The sequence below is a fragment of the Ochlerotatus camptorhynchus genome, unplaced genomic scaffold (genome assembly GCF_037179485.1).
Source record: "Ochlerotatus camptorhynchus isolate MF236.1 unplaced genomic scaffold, CSIRO-AGI_Acam_v1.1 ptg000142l, whole genome shotgun sequence".
NCBI lineage: Eukaryota > Metazoa > Arthropoda > Insecta > Diptera > Culicidae > Ochlerotatus > Ochlerotatus camptorhynchus.
The window spans coordinates 1,402,094-1,419,552 of record NW_027040632.1 but is presented as its reverse complement, the minus strand read 5'-3'; the positions used below and the strand labels follow the sequence as shown (position 1 = coordinate 1,419,552).

Here is a 17,459-nt window from a genome sequence, read left to right as displayed (position 1 = left end):
GCTCGTACCCGTGCCGGAAGAGGACGCACACCACTTTCACTGATGAGGTATCTCAGGAACTCCAACTCAGTGCGTCAAAAAAAGCTTTTGGCCACGTTTATGAACAGACAATGTTGACACAATCTTTCAAATACGATTCGTAGGCGTTCGAGATGCTCTGAAGCAGAGGAAGAAGCAATACATATATCGTCAAAGTCCAAGTCAGTGAAAATCCAATTCATGCCAAATTGCATCCGTGTGAACTCAAACAAACCAAACGGAGTAATGACCGCCGTTTTTAGAATGTCGTTCTCTTCTACAGGGATTTGATGGTAAACTCTCTCTCTAAGTCGATAGTAGAAAACATGGACTTACCATGGAACGAGTTCAGCAAATCATGGATGTGAGGTATTGGGTGGCTACCCGGAGTCGTGGCTTAATTCAATGGCATTGACCGTTCTTTTTGGACGCAGCTTTTACTTTTTCAAGATGCATCCGACGAACTTTCGATGCTGTTGGAGGCCCTTTAGTAAGGATATGATGAGTAAAGTCTTTCTGCGTCTGTGACCGCATGGTAGCAGGCAGCGTTATTTCTCGATACTCCAGTAGTAGTGCCCGATACGGATGATCTGCGTTTACTGTCGTCACATTGTAGAGCTGAGCTGTCATCACATTTCCAGGGGAACTCAAGCCAGTTTTCCCGTCCGTAAGGCGTTGATCAAAAAATTCCAAAGGAAGCTCCGTCTGAGATGATGATGATGATGATGATGGTCCCACCTCTTACCCCATACAAAGGTTTGAGCTGGACGATTTATCTTTAAGATAATTATATATCACATTTTAACCAGGTTGGCAAACAAAATCGAACTGGTTTCAGTTACAGATATAAATTCCCTCTAGAGTTTACAGTTGCTTCACAGCGATATAAATGTGGAAAAGCTCAGGTGTCCACCTCTTAGTTCGCCTTTTGTCCACCTAAAATATTCATAAGTATTACAAGCAATCAAGAGTTAATGAACAATCAACAAAGCATCCTATTACACTAGCTACCTTAACTTCCCAATCAGGCTAAGGCCTTGTTGTCCTCTACTGTCCGAAAAAGTCGTCTCCACTCTACTCGATCCATGGCCATAGTTTGGCCATAGTTCGCCAGCCTCGTAGTCTGCGATGGGTCCGCAGGTCGCCTTCTACTTGGTCGATCCACCTTGCCCGCTGCGCGCCTCTTCTTCTTGATCCTGTTGGGTCGCATTCTAGAACCATTTTCACTGGGTCGTCGTGCGGCATTATTACGTAGTCGCCCAATTGTTGCAATGTGGACGATGGATGCTTCTCCCAGCAGCTGGTGCAATTCGTGGTTCATTCGCCTCCTCTACGTTACGCCATCCATCTGCAATCCACCGTAGATGGTACGCAACACCTTCCATTCGAATGGTCCTCCACGAGCTTAGTCCAATCCGTCTAGGTTCAGCCTTCAGTCTGATGTACGTTTCCGCCATCGTCTCAAAGTTCCGTGCCATGATGTCAATGTCATCGGTGAAGCCAAGAAGCTCACGTGCCACTCGTGTCTATCCCCGCTCTTCTGATCACACCTTCTAACGCGATGTTGAATAGCAGACACGAAAGTCCATCACCTTGCCGTAACCCCCTTCGAGATTCAAAGGGACTCGAGAGTATCCCCGATACTCGAACAACTCACATCACTCGATCCATCGTTGCCTTGACCAATCGCGTCCGTTTATCCGGAATTCCGCACTCGTGCATAATCTGCCATAGCTGATCTCGATCGATTGTGTCGAATACGGATTTGAAATCGATGAACAAATGATGTGTGGGCACGTTGTATTCGCGGCATTTCTGCAGAACCTGCCGAATCGCGAAAATTTGGTCCGTGGTAGCGCGGGCAACCATGAATCCCGCCTGGTGTTGCCCCACGAACTCTCTTGCAAATGGTGACAGGCGGCGGCATAGAATTTGGTAGAGTACCTTGTAGGTGGCGCTCAGCAGTGTGATCGCGCGGTAGTTGCAGCTCCTCCGGTAATATCTCCTCCTCCGAAATCTTGGCAATTACCCAGTGCAGCGCTCTAGCCAGTGCTTCACCACCGTATTTTAATAGCTCACTTGGTAGTTGATCTACACCAGTTGCTTTGTTGTTCTTCAGCCGACCGATCTCCTGCTCAATTTCTTGAAGATCAGGGGCCGGTAGCCTGTCGTCTTCTGCGCGTGCTCCAAGGTATGTTGCCATGCCACCTTCGTTTTCTGCTGCATCACCGTTGAGGTGCTCGTCATAGTACTGCTTCCACCACTCAATCACCTCACACTCGTTCGTGAGAAGGTTACCGTCCATGTCCTTGCACATATCGGGTTGCGGAACGTAGCCTTTGCGTGATCTTTAGCTTGTCATAGAACTTCCGTGTGTCGTTTACGCGGTACAGATTTTCCATCGCCTCGCGATCTCGGTCTTCCTACTAACGCTTTTTCCTTCGAAAAACCGAGTTTTGTCTGTTCCGCGCTTGTCTGTATTGCTCCACATTCAATCTCGCCCGTGCTGCATTCTTCTGTTGCTCTTCTGCTGCTGTTTGCATTCGCCGTCAAACCAGTCATTTCTTCGGTCCGGGATTGCAGTACCTAGTGCCGCTGCAGCAGTACTATCTAAAGCGGAACGAATGTCCCTCCAGCCATCTTCAAGAGAAGCTGGTAGTGCACCTTCCAGCTGCTGCGCGTAGTCCTGGGCAACTCCGGCGTCCCGTAGTTGCTCAATGTTGCGTCGCGGCGTTCGACTTTCACGGGTGTTATGCACCGTCGAGAGTTTTGAGCGCATGCATACTACAACTAGGTAGTGGTCCGAATCTATGTTCGCACTGCGGTACGTGCGGACGTTAATAATGTCGGAGAAGAATTTCCCGTCGTTTAGAACGTGATCGATTTGGTTTTCTGTGTGTTGGTCAGGTGATCTCCAGGTGGCTTTGTGGATATCCTTGCGGGGGAAAAAGGTACTTCGAACTACCACACCCCGAGAGACTGCAAAGTTCACGCACCGTTGGCCGTTGTCGTTCGATACATTGCCTCCCGTCCTACCTGAGCGTTCATTTCGGCGATAACGATTTTGACGTCCCGTTGACAGCCGCCGTACACCTGCTCCAGCTGCGCATAGAACGTTTCTTTCTCGTCGTCGGTTCTCCCTTCGTGTGGGCAGTGCACGTTGATGATGCTGTAGTTGAAGAAACGGCCCTTCAATCCTCAACTTGCACATCCTCGCGTTGATCGGCTGCCAACCAATCATGCGTTGGCGCATCTTACCCAGCACTACAAAGCCGGCTCGTTGGTGGTGCCACAGCTGTGGTAGAAAGTAGCCGCTCGATGCCCGCTTTTCCATACCTTTTGTCCCGTCCAGCAAAGTTCCTGCAGTGCTACGACTTCAAAGTTGCGTGGTTGAAGTTCGTCATAGATTAACCTATCGCAGCCCGGGAAGCCGAGCGATTTGCAGTTCCATGTTCCGAGATTCCAATCGTAGTCCTTATTTTGTCGCGTAGGTCTGTGCCGATTGTTCCGATCCGTATTTCTTTCTTCAATATTTTCAACTTTGTTTTTTCCCAGGGCGGCGTGTTGGGCCTGCCCCAACCCCCTGTCTCGCCGGTAGACCATCGTGCACAGCTCTGTTTAGAGTCCCACGCTGGCACTAGGACGGTGATCAGCCGCTCCTAACATGGAGAACAGACGACATGGTTAACATGGTCTAAGACATTAATCACTAAGGTCCCATGATCGGTTATTTTCAAATCAGTATCCGTAACTGAACAAATGGAATCAAAATGGGAATAAACGTGGTCAATTAAAGTTCTACTGTGCCTGGAAATACGCGTATATTCATTTACCGTTTGCTTTAAATATAAAAAAACTCAGTACTAGAATCAAGGAATGTCTCGAGCCAGTTCTCTAAAACTTCAATAAAACGATGGTCACTAGAACTGGGAGAATGATACAAAACAACATAATTACCCATCTTCATGCCACAACTGTAATGCCCAAGAACCAGTTACCATCAATAACTTCGTTGGTACGAAGGTTGAGTTGAACTTAAGGTTGCAAGGTTATGAAATAATTAGATGCTATGATCATATTTTGAATTGTTAAGATACAAGTAAAGGTTGCAAAGAATGTGTTTGACATAGTAAACCTGTTTATTTCACTTCATGAGAGTCACAATCAGCGATTTTTCACACACTCACTCAGCGATCAGCAAATCGCTGATTGTGACTCATAGAAAGCAAAATTTACAGGTTTTATGTTTCAAATGCATACTTTGTAACCTCTTCCCTCCTCTTGGCTAGTTTTTAACCTGGACGTTGGTGGGCGGGCCAAATCTTATGCTTCATAGTGGAGTGTTGGAGACGGTTGGTTTAGGTCCGGCATCGTTGGCTCATGCCGTGACAGAATAGCGTCATGAGCATGCGATGAGGATTACTGAGCTTCCCCTCTCTGATGAACCATTGCATAAGAGAACCAAAGTTCTAGCCTGAAGTGATAGTATCACACTTGTTACTCCTTTATTTGAAAGCCGCGTTGTAGTACGCTTACGTATAGGCACTGACGTTGGGTGCGATACTGGCGGGTTTTGCCGCAAATCACTCTTATTTTATTTATTTTTACGCAGATAGATTTATTTGGGTTTGCAAGGGAATTATACTATTGAAATATTTCAGAAAGTGCCCAGCGGTGCTCCTTCTATTTGCGTGACAAGCTTTCATTGTTATTTTCATTGAAGTATTACTCAGGAAACAATGTTAAACATCATTTTTGTACATGGTATTGCAACTAATCTTATATGTGCTTCATTTTGATTTGGGATAAGTGTTTGAACTATGGCTCGGGATTTCCACTGTGTACTATGTGTAATTTCCTCAAAACCCCCCAATAACCGACCTCTTCAATCCCTTCCTTTTCCCATGGCGTTCAAGTGGTCCGCATAGACTATTCAGCCATTTCCCGTCTTTTATCCTCGGCTATGGATTGACTGCGCTCCCATTGCCCCACCAAACGCTGCAAAATGAAAATAAAAAGGATTAAGTATGTATAACGAAAATGATAGCTTGGCTCTGTAAAGTTTTTTCGATTGAGCATGTTCAAATAAATCAATTCATAAAAAAATAAAAATAAGCTCGCAGCACAGTTCGACGCTTGCGTCTGAAACAACACACTTAATGGGAAATTCATTTGCAGTCGAATTGTTCGCCAAAGAGAAAATCGATGATGAGAATCGATCAACAATGATCTTGACGAACGAAACAGGATTTGACAGGAAGAATGTTCATCGTGACTCGATAACAAAAAACACAATGACGAAAATGATATTGCTCGAAATGAAGCGAATCAAAATCTATTTTTATAATATTATATTCTCCCTAAATTTAGTATTTTAATCTTTGAAATCGCTAGTGATTCAAAAGTAATGAATTTTTGAAAAAAGTCATTTTTTAAAAATAGTTTTTTTAGACCACCCTAACATGGCAATGGTCACCCTAATGACAACTTAAAAAAAATACGGGTCTAATGTTTTGCGATAAGGAACAAAACTACCAATTTTTACGAAATTCTGAGAACCACTATATTGGTTTGCTATGGAGTGGCTGATCAATCAAAACTCCGTTGAATTGTTTTCCAAGATTTTCTCTGTTTTTGTAAGAAATAATTCTCCAAAAATATATTAATTAAAATCAACAAATCATTAGAACCTTAAACAATTTTCTGAGGGACCATACTATATATTTTTTTTAAATCTGGGATCTTGCAACATTTGAGGGGATTACACAGCAAAAAAATAATTTTGATATCACATCAAAGTGGATGCACTACAATCATGTTGAAAATTTCATGTAATTTTTATGACCACATAAATAAACAAATGCAGTAAAAGCAGCGTAATGTCAGTTCATGCATTGTATTAATGATAATTTTGTCCTTTTTAGCAAGTAATATTACACCATATTTTCGACATGATTGTAGTGCATCCACTTTGACGTGATATCAAAATTATTTTTTTGCTGTGTAGAAGGAAAGGGATGTAAGTGGCTTTAATCGATTCTCTTCATCGACTTTTTCTTTCGTTAATAATTCAGCTGCAAACACATTCCCTGATTCGTGTGCCATTCTGGATGCTAGACGAGAACCTCCTTTATCAAACTATGTGGCAGCAATAGCACAAAATCTGTTTATAAAGCTGTGGCTATCAAAAGAGAAAGTCGATGAAGAGAATCGATCAAAGTCACTTACACCCTTTTCCTTCTAACCCCTTCATTTCAAGTCACAAATGTCGAAAAAAATTACAGAAGTTTTACACAGGTTTTATAACAAAAGTATCGTAGCTCTGAAACGTCCAATGAAACGAGAAGCTTGAAGGTCTTCCAGGGGATGATTTAGTGCATAATCATTGATGCCCTGGATACCATCCATCAATCGTCATTACCCTGATAGGTTTTGATTCTTCTGCTCTTGAGACTATTGTTCTTGTTCTTCTTCTTCTTCGGCCATCAATCCATCCACCTACTAACTAGTAACTGTTATTGGTTGGTTGGCTTTGACCCACAAAACCCGAATATAGATCCCAATCGAAAACTAATAAATAAGAACAGCAGCAGAGTAGCAGTTAGTAATTAGGAACGTCCGAAAGGAGCTAAATAAAGCAGAGGCACGACTATTTTCGTTCCATTGTTACGACGATGGTGGGAGGCAGAGGAGAAGAATATGGTTGTTCGTGTGGGTTGGGTTGGATGCGAAGACGGTCCCAGGAAGTGTGGCTGGGTGGTGGCCTAGGAAGGAACACTTAAAGCGAGGCACCCCGAGTAAGAAAATACTTCGATTTGAAAAAAAGCATTGCAAGTTAGTTTTGTTTTACTCGGGATGGCTTGCCGGACTGAAGTTGTTTTACTTTCGATTTTCGTCGATTTTCTCCGCTGCACTGCTACTTTACCAAAACAGGCAACCAACCGTAGTGAACCGCTATTGGTAGGTAGCTGTGCTTTGGTATTTTTATGCATCAGCACCCATTCAGCAAAAAAAAGCACACCAAGGGGAAGCTTAATACATTATAAGACGTCGTCGTAAAATGGATTTAGGAAAGTCTACAGCTATCGATTACCGATTAGGTTCTGGATTCAAGAAACTCGTGTGTAGTCGTTGGCAGTAGTGGCGCTGATCGATCGATTCCCATTTCCTGCGCACTCTAACGCTCTTTCCCCTGTCCCGTTCTAGGCCACAGCAAGATGCAACCACCAGTTTCGTGTTAGGCACTAACGAAGTGACCTCCGCTGCATCGACCACCACACAAAGGAAGCGAGAAAGTCATAAACCTACTGCCGTCGTGCCGTGGCTACTATTTAGATTGCCTGACTAATTATCATTATTGGAAATTCAAGTAGGCAGCGATCCACCACCGGTGGCGCTAAGGACACGAGATGGCCGGCGTCCTTGAATGCGCAAAGAGGGAAAATCAAATCTAAGCCATCTTAGGGGGAGAAAAGGGACTAAGGTCAGGCTGGACAAAGGTCACCGCAACAAGGCTGGAAGTAACATTGGCCTACTAAATTTAATAAACCCAGAGTAAGAGAGCCGCTGATAAAACGAATTCACTTGTAGTGGCTGCGAGCTGCTGATTTCCCAACCGAATTTCAAATGTTTGGTCAACGCAGCGAGAAGATGGATCTGAACAACGAGAACATCCAGTCCGCTTCGGAGATCTTCGAGAGTGAGTATTTCTGTCTTCAAACGCTGTCCTTTCATTAAACTCTATTTTCTTAAATTTTCGCCAGATCGCCTCTACTTTGTAGCCTTCAAGAAGGATTTCAAACCGAGGGGAACCTCCAACACGCACTACTTCAGCATCGACGATGAGCTGGTGTACGAGAACTTCTACAACGACTTCGGTCCGTTGAACATCTGCATGCTCTACCGGTACTGTCGGATGTTGAACGAGAAGCTCCGGTCGCCCCAGCACGCCAAGAAGAAAATCGTCCACTACACCACGGTCGATGCGTCCAAGCGGTTGAATGCAGCCTACCTGATGGGAGCCTACTCGGTGATCTATCTGAAACGAACGCCGGACGAGGCCCTGAAACCGCTAACCTCCGGCTGTAACGTTCTAACCTACACGAAGTTCTGCGACGCCTCCTACGTCTACTCCGGCTATCGGATATCGTTGTACGATTGCATCCATGCCGTGGCCAAGGCGCTGGATGCCGGATTCTTCCGTTTCGATGACTTCGACGCGCACCAGTACGAGTACTACGAACGGGTCGAGAACGGCGACTTCAACTGGATCGTTCCGGATAAATTTCTGGCGTTCTGTGGGCCGCACAGCAAGTCTCGGCTGGACAATGGCTATCCCATCCACGCACCGGAGACGTACTTTGATTACTTCCGGAAGTACAACGTGACGACGATCATCCGCTTGAATGTGAAGATTTACGACGCGGCCCGGTTCACCACGGCCGGCTTCACGCATCACGATTTGTTCTTCGTCGACGGGAGTACACCGAACGATGCCATACTGAAGAAGTTTCTGACGATCTGCGAGCAGACGGAAGGGGCCATTGCGGTGCACTGTAAAGGTGAGTTCTGGGACTGGGTGAAGCCATCTGATGAAAGCAGTGAAAAGTCCCATATAGATTTCTTTTGTCAGAAGTTAGTTATCCATTAGAATCGATGGTAAACTAGGGTCTGGTTAGGCAGGAGTCTTCAGGATAATTTTGTTATTCTACATGTTGAAAATTGTCTTGTTTTATTGGTTGGTATAACAGTTCGAACAATATCATTTTGTTCTGTTTCATTTTTTTTTTTACTTTTCTAACTAAGCTAACTATTTACATCCTCTATTTACAAAACACTAGGAATATATATTTCTTATCGTATGCCATTCTGAGACTAGGGCGTCGATGGCGTCTTTCGCATAGTTCTATCCTTTTTGTTAGTGGGTCAAAACCTGCTAGCCGATGAACCTCGAGTGTCCGTGCGCGTGATGGAAGATTCAAGATCAGTTTCAGGAACTTATTTTGTACGATTTGGCGTTTTCTGAGATGCGTTTTGGCGCACCCTTTCCACACCGGAGAGCCATATCTCAGCATAGGAGACACTACCTGCTTGAATACAGCAAGTTTGTTTGTTGTAGAAGTTTTTGACCGGCGAGCAATGATCGGGTAGAGTTTTTTAAGCATCACAATACCTTTGATGACTCGGTCATCTACGTGTGACCAAAATAGTAATTTGCTGACAAGGATCAAACCGAGGTAGCGTACCTCGGGCAACCATTCATCTCACGATTCAAAACCTTGACCTTTGTCGTCGGTTGCAAACGGTCGGTATTGCGATGCTGAAACACAATGGTTTGTTTTTTTTTAACTAGTTCGTTTATTTACTAGGCTCAGCCGTGTGTGACACTTTGCGGAGCTAAAAATCAGTAATGTTTGAATTTACATTTTATACAGCTGTAGTTCTATAGGTTAGTATTGGGTACCAATTACTCGTGGTTGGCTCGAGGTTAATGGGTTTGTGTCTTGGCAGCATTACCGCATATTTTCCAGGAGCTGAGATTGTCGATGCAGGCATCAAGTCCAGCTTGAAGTTTGGAGACGAGAGTCCGGAGGACTCGCCCTTTATAGCTGATAGTAGAATCATCAGCAAATAGCGACAGTGTACCTCCACCAGGCAAGGGTGGAATGTCTGAAGTGTTCAGATTATACAGTATCGGGCCCAATATGCTCCCCTGGGGAACGCCAGCGGTAACAGCATACGGCTCCGAAAGTGCACTGGCAACGCAGACCTGTAATGTTCTTCTTAGGAGGTAGTTTACGATACGGCTATGATCAATTTACCGCTCCGTCGAGACAACTTCTGGATGTCGTTCTTGAATCGTGAGGAGCTACATACCTAGAATGGTTAGAAGTGGTTCTGAACTCGTTAAGGGTGCCATTTTGATGCTACAAAAATCGCCAAAAATGCATTTTTTTCACTTCGGTTGTACCACAAAAAAAACACCCTAAACGCATTCTGATCCCGTTATTGTCATTATCAACATCTACGGGACATTCCACTGCACCATCCTAGAATGGTTAGAAGTGGTTCTGAACTCGTTAAGGGTGCCATTTTGATGCTACAAAAATCACCAAAAATGCATTTTTTTTACTTCGGTTGTACCACAAAAAAAAATTACCCTAAACGCATTCTGATCCCGTTATTGTCATTATCTACATCTAGGGGACATTCCATCGCATCATCCTAGAATGGTTAGAAGTGGTTCTGAACTCGTTAAGGGTGCCATTTTGATGCTACAAAAATCGCCAAAAATGCATTTTTTTTTTCGCTTCGGTTGAACCACAAAAAAACACCCTAAACGCATTCTGATCCCGTGATTGTCATTATCAACACCTACGGAACATTCCACTGCACCATCCTAGAATGGTTAGAAGTGGTTCTGAACTCGTTAAGGGTGCCATTTTGATGCTACAAAAATCGCCAAAAATTCATTTTTTTCACTTCGTGCATTTCACTGCATTGTGTCGGACATTAGACGGCGATGATTGTGATTGGTCCATGGGGTGTTATCAGCTCAATGCCGACCGCTTCGATGACAGATAGACGAAAATCGGGCACCGTCCTGAACTCGAGCCCTTTACGGATGGCAATGGCTACACCACCTTTTTTGAGATTTTACTCGGTCGAGCCTGTAGATGCCATGGTTCGGCAGACTGAAGTTTACGGTTGGTTTGAGATGTGTTTCTGAGAGAGAAACACGACGTCGATTCGATTTTCTTATAGAAATTCGATAATTTCTAGCTTTTTGGCCGCCAATGAGCGGGCATTCCAATTAAGGATTTGAATGGTGAATGTTGAACTTCATGAAGAAATGCATCATCTGTATCATCATTTTTTTTGCAGCTCAGCTACGAGTGTTGCGAGTTGTACGATCGTGTGCGTCACGGAATCCTTTGGCAGGTCCGTGTTTGGTCGGAAATCAGGCTGGTTTGCTTCTGAGAACCACTGATTTGGGCTGGGATTAGGCTGATATGATCTGAAGCCCGAAGGAGCTCCGCCTGGTGATAGGTTCCGTGTTCGTTGTTGATTAGGAAGCGGCAGGGGTGGGAGAGCTGGTACAGGTGTCAACCGTGGTGGTAGTAGTTCGGGGAGTGAATCGAGATCGATGAGTTTTTGCTTCTTCTTCTTGTTTCCTCGTTGATTCCTTGTTGTTGCTTGCACGTTGGTGCACGCCTTATCCGTTGACAAATGATTTCCACCGCAATTTGCACACTTGAAAGCACAAGCTCCTTCGAGGATGCAGTGTTCAGTGAAATGCTCTTGAGAGCAAAAGTTACACTTTGGATTCAAGTTGCAGTTCGGAGTGCCATGCCCAAAGTTTAAGCAGCGCTTGCACTCCGATGTACGCCTCCCATTTGATGATGACATTGTTGATCGAGCGGATAGCTTGTAAAGCACCGAGTGTTGCACTGCCTTTGGCAAAATGTACCAAATACACAGGCAATCACGATACTCTTTGTGATTACAATTGTACGTTCTATATATGCTAAATAGTGCATATTTATAGGAATTTCTACACCGTATTGCAAGTTCATATTATTACCTTCATACATCATCAATGTAATGCAAATTAAATCTCGTCAAAAGTTGTTTACGATATCTTCAAAATGTCATATCAATCATCTCTCGCAGATTTGTTTAGATTGGTAATAAAGCGAGTAAAACATGAATGGGAGAAACATTTTTTTTTTAATTGTAGCTTGTTTAACAAAAAAATTCCGGCCACAACCTATTCTAATCGAAACCCCTTTTTCCTTCCAGCCGGCCTTGGCCGCACGGGAACGCTCATCGGGGCGTACCTCACCAAGCACTACAACTTCAGCGCGCTGGAGGCGATCGCTTGGCTGCGGCTGTGTCGTCCCGGTTCCGTCATCGGGCACCAGCAGCAGTGGATGCTAAGCAAGGAGGCCTTCCTGATGAACGAGGGCGTGGCCTACCGGAAGCGGCATTCGATCAGCAAACCACCGAAGCACGAATTCGGAATCTACAGTATTAAACAGTACGACGATGGAGAAGAAGACAAAGAGGAGGGAACCGTGCAGAACTCCACGACGGCAGTGCGGACGTACCTCTCGACGTCGTCGTCGGAATCGTCATCGAGTGCTTCGTCGTCGGCAACGTCATCGACGACGACCACTCCGGTGGCTAACAAGGTACCCGTGGACACAATCGCCGGCAGCTGCAACAACAATCGGGTGCAGATGTTGCTGAAGGAACGGGTCCGGGGCATTTCTCACAAGGTGGACACGATGCGTCTGAATGACGAAGAGGAACAACAACAAAAGCAAAGGCAAAGCAACCACTTGAACAACAACTTTGATGGTGGAACGCCGGCCAGTTTGATTGTGGATGTGGTCGATGGCGTCGGTGCTTCGACACCACCGTTGAATCCGGATACGAAATGTGCCACGATTCCGGTGACCAGGAGATCGAAGACGGTGCGAACCAGCCGACTAATAACGTTGGAGCAATCGCAGCAGACGCAGGGCGATAAGCTGAACCAGATCAAGGCCATGCGGAGGAGACCCTCGCGATCGGCCAACGTGATCACGCAGTGGTAAGTAGAAGGGGCTTTTTGCGAATGTTTTGGGTATGACTAAAATGCTTGCCAACGTGTTTCGGATTTGCTTGTGCTAGCGAAATAGAAGCGGTGATGAGTGAGACTGGAGTGGGGCTTGACGATTGTTTGTACAGTAGAAAATTTAGGTTGGTTTTGGTTCCTGGGGTTACAGTCGATACTAACAGCGAATTTGTCCCAAAAATGATGCAGTTCCAACCACTTTCACTCATCGCTTTGTGCCGTCTCAAAATTCATACATTAATCAGCAATGATTTATTTGTTATAGAGGGTTTCTAATCCTTACGTTTCTTAATCTCTTCCTTATCTTCTGCTACGCTATCCATAATCGATTACTACCTGTGGCTGCGGTTCTTGGTACCTTGGTGGTCTTTAATCTAACCTCACCTTAGTCATGACGAAACGATCACTAATAACAACCGTTTTAATCTGAACCACGCCCATCACTATCATCACCATCATCATCATCACCACCACCATCATACCCGTGCTAAATCTCAACCATTCCGCAATACTACTGCTGCTATTAATCCGAACAACACAACCACCAACAATACAACTGCAACTTCAACCAACAACAACAACAACAACAATGCTACCATCATCAACAACAACAACAACAACAACAGTGATCGAATCGCTGCTGCTGCTGCTGGTGCTACTCCTGCAAGTATGCAAGCAAATAATCTCTTGAATCAAATCACCTCATCCAACAACAACAACAACAACAACAATCATCACAACAATCCACAACAACGCGTTCCAGCCTCAGCAACCGAAGCAGGAGCGACGGCAACATCACTCAAACCGCCGCCATCAACGGCAACGGCACCGTCGGCAGCCGAAGGAGTTCCTGTGCAACCTGCTGCCACCGGCAGCAATTCTACGGCGCCAACGACGGCTACGGCGGTTGCCAGTAAACGAATCACAGAAGAACTGCCAGCCGATCCGGATCGAGGGGGAAAGCAGCAGTTAACAACAGCAGAAGCTACTAACAATACGACACATTCTAATACCACTTCTAATTCTACGACAACGGTGACGAGTGCCTCCGCAGGAGGAACAGGTGGGGGAGGAGGAGGAGGAGGAGGATGTAATGCCGCCAGTTTGTTGCTACAATGTGCCACCAGGACGCAGAACAATCGGCTGTTCAGCAAGAGGTTAGTGTTAGTGGTTAAGTGAATTTGTAAATATTATGGATTTTTTTCCCGAAACCTCCCGAACCTCTCCTGATCCCATTCATCCGAAATTCCTATCATTTCCTAGCCATCTCAATTGTGCGCAGATCTTCGGATTCGAATCTATCCTGGTGTGTTTTCGTTTAGGTAGATAATTTCAATCACCAGAAGTATCATTAAAGGGTGATACGGTCAAAATTTGGTCAAGGGAAAACGCGTGTAAATCGGTGAAATCGTTTATTTAAAAAATCAAATTAAATTTCTTTTTTAAGTTCAATTAGTATAAAATTCAGGAAAAATATTCAGTTAGGCTTCCGCTTTTCCAAATCCGAATTGCCGGGCCTTACGCTTGACCCCTGCCATCAGATTTTGTACAGCCACCTTGTCCACCTTCTTCGCCGCAGAAAGCCAGTTTGCCTTGAACTGCTGCTCGCCCTTAGCAGTTTTTTTGGTCTTCTTTAGGTTCCGCTTGACAATAGCCCAATATTTCTCAATTGGGCGGAGCTCTGGCGTGTTGGGAGGGTTCTTGTCCTTGGGAACCACCTGCACGTTGTTGGCGGCGTACCACTCCATGGCCTTTTTACCGTAATGGCAAGATGTCAAATCCGGCCAAAACAGTACGGAACAACCGTGTTTCTTCAGGAAAGGCAGCAGACGTTTATTCAAACACTCTTTCACGTAAATTTCTTGGTTGACAGTCCCGGAAGCTATGAAAATGCTGCTTTTCAAGTCACAGGTACAGATGGCTTGCCAAACCAGATATTTCTTTGCGAACTTTGACAGTTTCATGTGCTTGAAAACATCTGCTACCTTTCCCCTTCCTTTTGCCGTATAAAACTCCTGTCCCGGAAGCTGCTTGTAGTCGGCTTTGACGTAGGTTTCGTCGTCCATTACCACGCAGTCAAACTTCGTCAGCATCGTCGTGTACAGCCTCCGGGATCGCGCTTTGGCCGTCGTATTTTGTTTATCATCGCGATTTGGAGTCACTACCTTCTTGTAAGTCGATAGTCTGGCTCGTTTTTTGGCTCGATGCACGGTTGTAGACGATACACCCAGCTTATTTGCGGCATCTCGGAGAGAGAGGTTAGGGTTTCGCTTGAAACTACCGGCAACTCTCTTTGTCGTCTCAGCGGCTTCCGGTTTTCGATTTCCCCCCGATCCAGACTTCCTGGCTGTCGACAAACGTTCCCCAAACACTTTAATTACATTTGTAACGGTTGATTTGGCAACTTTTAGCGATTTTGCCAACTTTGCGTGCGAGTAGCTCGGATTTTCGCGATGCGCGAGCAAAATTTTGATACGCTGCTCTTCTTGCTTGGACGGCATTTTGACAACTGAAGAGTGAATTCCAAAATCAAAATAGGAGCAACATTCTACACACACACACCTTCAAAATGAGGGGTGTTCAGGTTTTTTAAATGCAAAATTGAAAGAAATACGTCAAGTTGATATTGACCAAATTTTGACCGTATCACCCTTTAAGCTGAAGAACAGACGAGGAGTCTCTTGACGTCAACATTGCCTTCCGCCAGAACATCGCTTGGAAGACCTTTCAAACTTCCCATTGAATTGATCTAAAGTTTCCTTAGAAGTACTATGAACTTCCCCTGGAATACTACTCTGAATAGCATTTGGTCTTAGTTTAGTATGTTCTGAAACATTAATAGAAGATAGCCAGAATCAAAGAAGATCTTCAAACCGCCAATACAGGTCGTTTGAACTGCAGTGAATGGCTGAAAGTACCGGAACGACATTCTCTGGAAAACTTCAAATTTTCCAGCTCATCTGACCTTGATTCGAAATCTTCTGGACTCATCTAATGGAAGATCTTCAAACTTTTCGGGGAAGCTACACCTAAGATGACGGCCCAATCTTTATAAGCCAACCACCTTCTGTCTCAGAAATCTACAAATTCAAGCTGAACATTGCATTAGGTCCTAAGTAACATTGACAGATTCTCTTCGTCGATTTTCTCTCTGTATCCCCACGGCCATCGGTAAAGACATTTTCAGGTATTTTCAGCACACAGATCGATAAAAGAACCTTTTATCTAGAGAGGGTCTAGTATAAAAGAGGAGCGGACTGACTGGTTTTGAGCCAAATGAACTGTCAAAGCCAGAGCCAATCAAGCAGCGCCTATCTTAATTATATTGGCAGTGTTGCTAGAAATCATTTAGGCATAGGTTGCCAAGGCAGTTTGTTTTGAATCCGCTCCTCTCTAATGTAAGCCATAGTCTGTACGGGGTATAAAGATGCGCAGGAAGCATGATTGCGATATCAAATCTCGACGAACAATTCAAAAATTCCTATCTGCACCCACCCTTCGAATGGGTGATATCAGTTGCTTAGTCATTTGACGAAGGCATGGATCATACTCATTTGAGAAACGCTTGATGTCATTCAACTTAGTCTTAGTGTAACCTACACATAAACTGAGTACTATGAGTATATGGGAAAAATTTGCCGCCGAACCTTGAATATCAGTACGTTCCATACGATGTCAATGTCATTTGCACACTGACATTGAGGCGAGTGACATTGATATTGGCACTGTTTGGGCTGATACTGACATCAAGGGGTTAGTGAAAATCGGCATTTTTCAGATCCAGCGATGCAGGATCTCCCGGCGGTTTTCCAGGCTTTGGCCACAGCACAAGCTTTTGTACCTTCCATCTATCAGGAAACTGACCCTCGTCCAGAAATTTCTGCAGCACTATCCTGAACATGTCCGGGAACGTCTGCATCGCCGCTTTCAACGCCACGTTGGGAATTCCATCCGGGCCGGGAGCTTTCTTCGCCTTCAAACCTTCCGCTGCTGCTAGGAATTCCTCATTGGAGACTTGTTCAACGGTGTCTCCATCTTCCTCGCCATATGGTGTAGGTGGCCAGGTCGTTAGGTCATGCTGTGGGAAAAGTCCCTCCACGATGACTTTTAGCTTGTTGGGAAACACTTCAACCGGCATCATTGGATCTCTGATCTTCGCCATCGCGACTCGGTATGCACAGCTCCTTGAAACTGTTTGACTTGCTCAGCTTTATCTTTCTTTTTAGTGCAGCCCTGGCCTCTCGGAACACCCCCTGCGCTCCTCTCTGTCTGCTTCCGGTTTTTGCTTTCTGAACGCGCCTTCTGGCTAGAAGACAACTAGCACGCCGCCTGTTCGTTGGTTCCAGTTTTCTCGGCATAGTTGTGTCACATGCCCTTGCTAATGATTCGGTCAACTCGTTCGCGCTTAGACCCGGGACGCTGCTGTCTACCCTTAGAGCTTCGATGAAGAGATCCTTATTGAATGCATTTCTACCGGTGTCCGTTCGCCGATACTGTACCGGATCGCCTGATGGTCATTATGGGTGTACTCTTTGCACACTCTCCAGTTCATATTTGCCACTAGCGACGTGTACTGCAGAAAGTGACGTCGATAATGGATTCTCTACCATCTTTGCGGAAGGTTCTGATGGTTCCTAAGTTGATCAGACTGACGTTTAACTTTGCCAGAGCTTCCAGCAGGCTATACCCTCTTGCGTTGGTACACCTGCTCCCCCAATCCACTGCCCAAGCATTGAAATCTCCTGCGATGAAGACTGGTCTCCGTCCAATGAGCTCTCCGGTGAGCCCATCTAGCATCTGGTGGAACTGCTCAATTGTC

The 17,459-nt window shown here is 45.2% G+C and overlaps 2 protein-coding genes across 6 annotated transcripts in view; one reads left to right on the top strand and one right to left on the bottom strand.

The window, feature by feature from the left end:
- Nucleotides 1-17,459, bottom strand: part of orion — a 460,865-nt gene that overhangs the window by 63,139 nt on the left and 380,267 nt on the right. The gene's annotated exons all lie outside the window — the stretch shown is intronic.
- Nucleotides 1-17,459, top strand: part of LOC135700796 (serine-rich adhesin for platelets-like) — a 39,198-nt gene that overhangs the window by 4,277 nt on the left and 17,462 nt on the right. For 4 of the 5 annotated variants that reach the window (XM_065221441.1, XM_065221439.1, XM_065221442.1 and 1 more), the window contains 4 exons: nt 7,225-7,717; nt 7,782-8,579; nt 11,821-12,616; nt 13,030-13,797. In XM_065221441.1, coding sequence (XP_065077513.1) covers nt 7,645-7,717; nt 7,782-8,579; nt 11,821-12,616; nt 13,030-13,797 — 2,435 coding nt within the window. In that variant the 5' untranslated portion in view covers nt 7,225-7,644. The remainder of the gene's footprint in view (nt 1-7,224; nt 7,718-7,781; nt 8,580-11,820; nt 12,617-13,029; nt 13,798-17,459) is intronic. The other variant, XM_065221443.1, reaches the window with a different exon arrangement.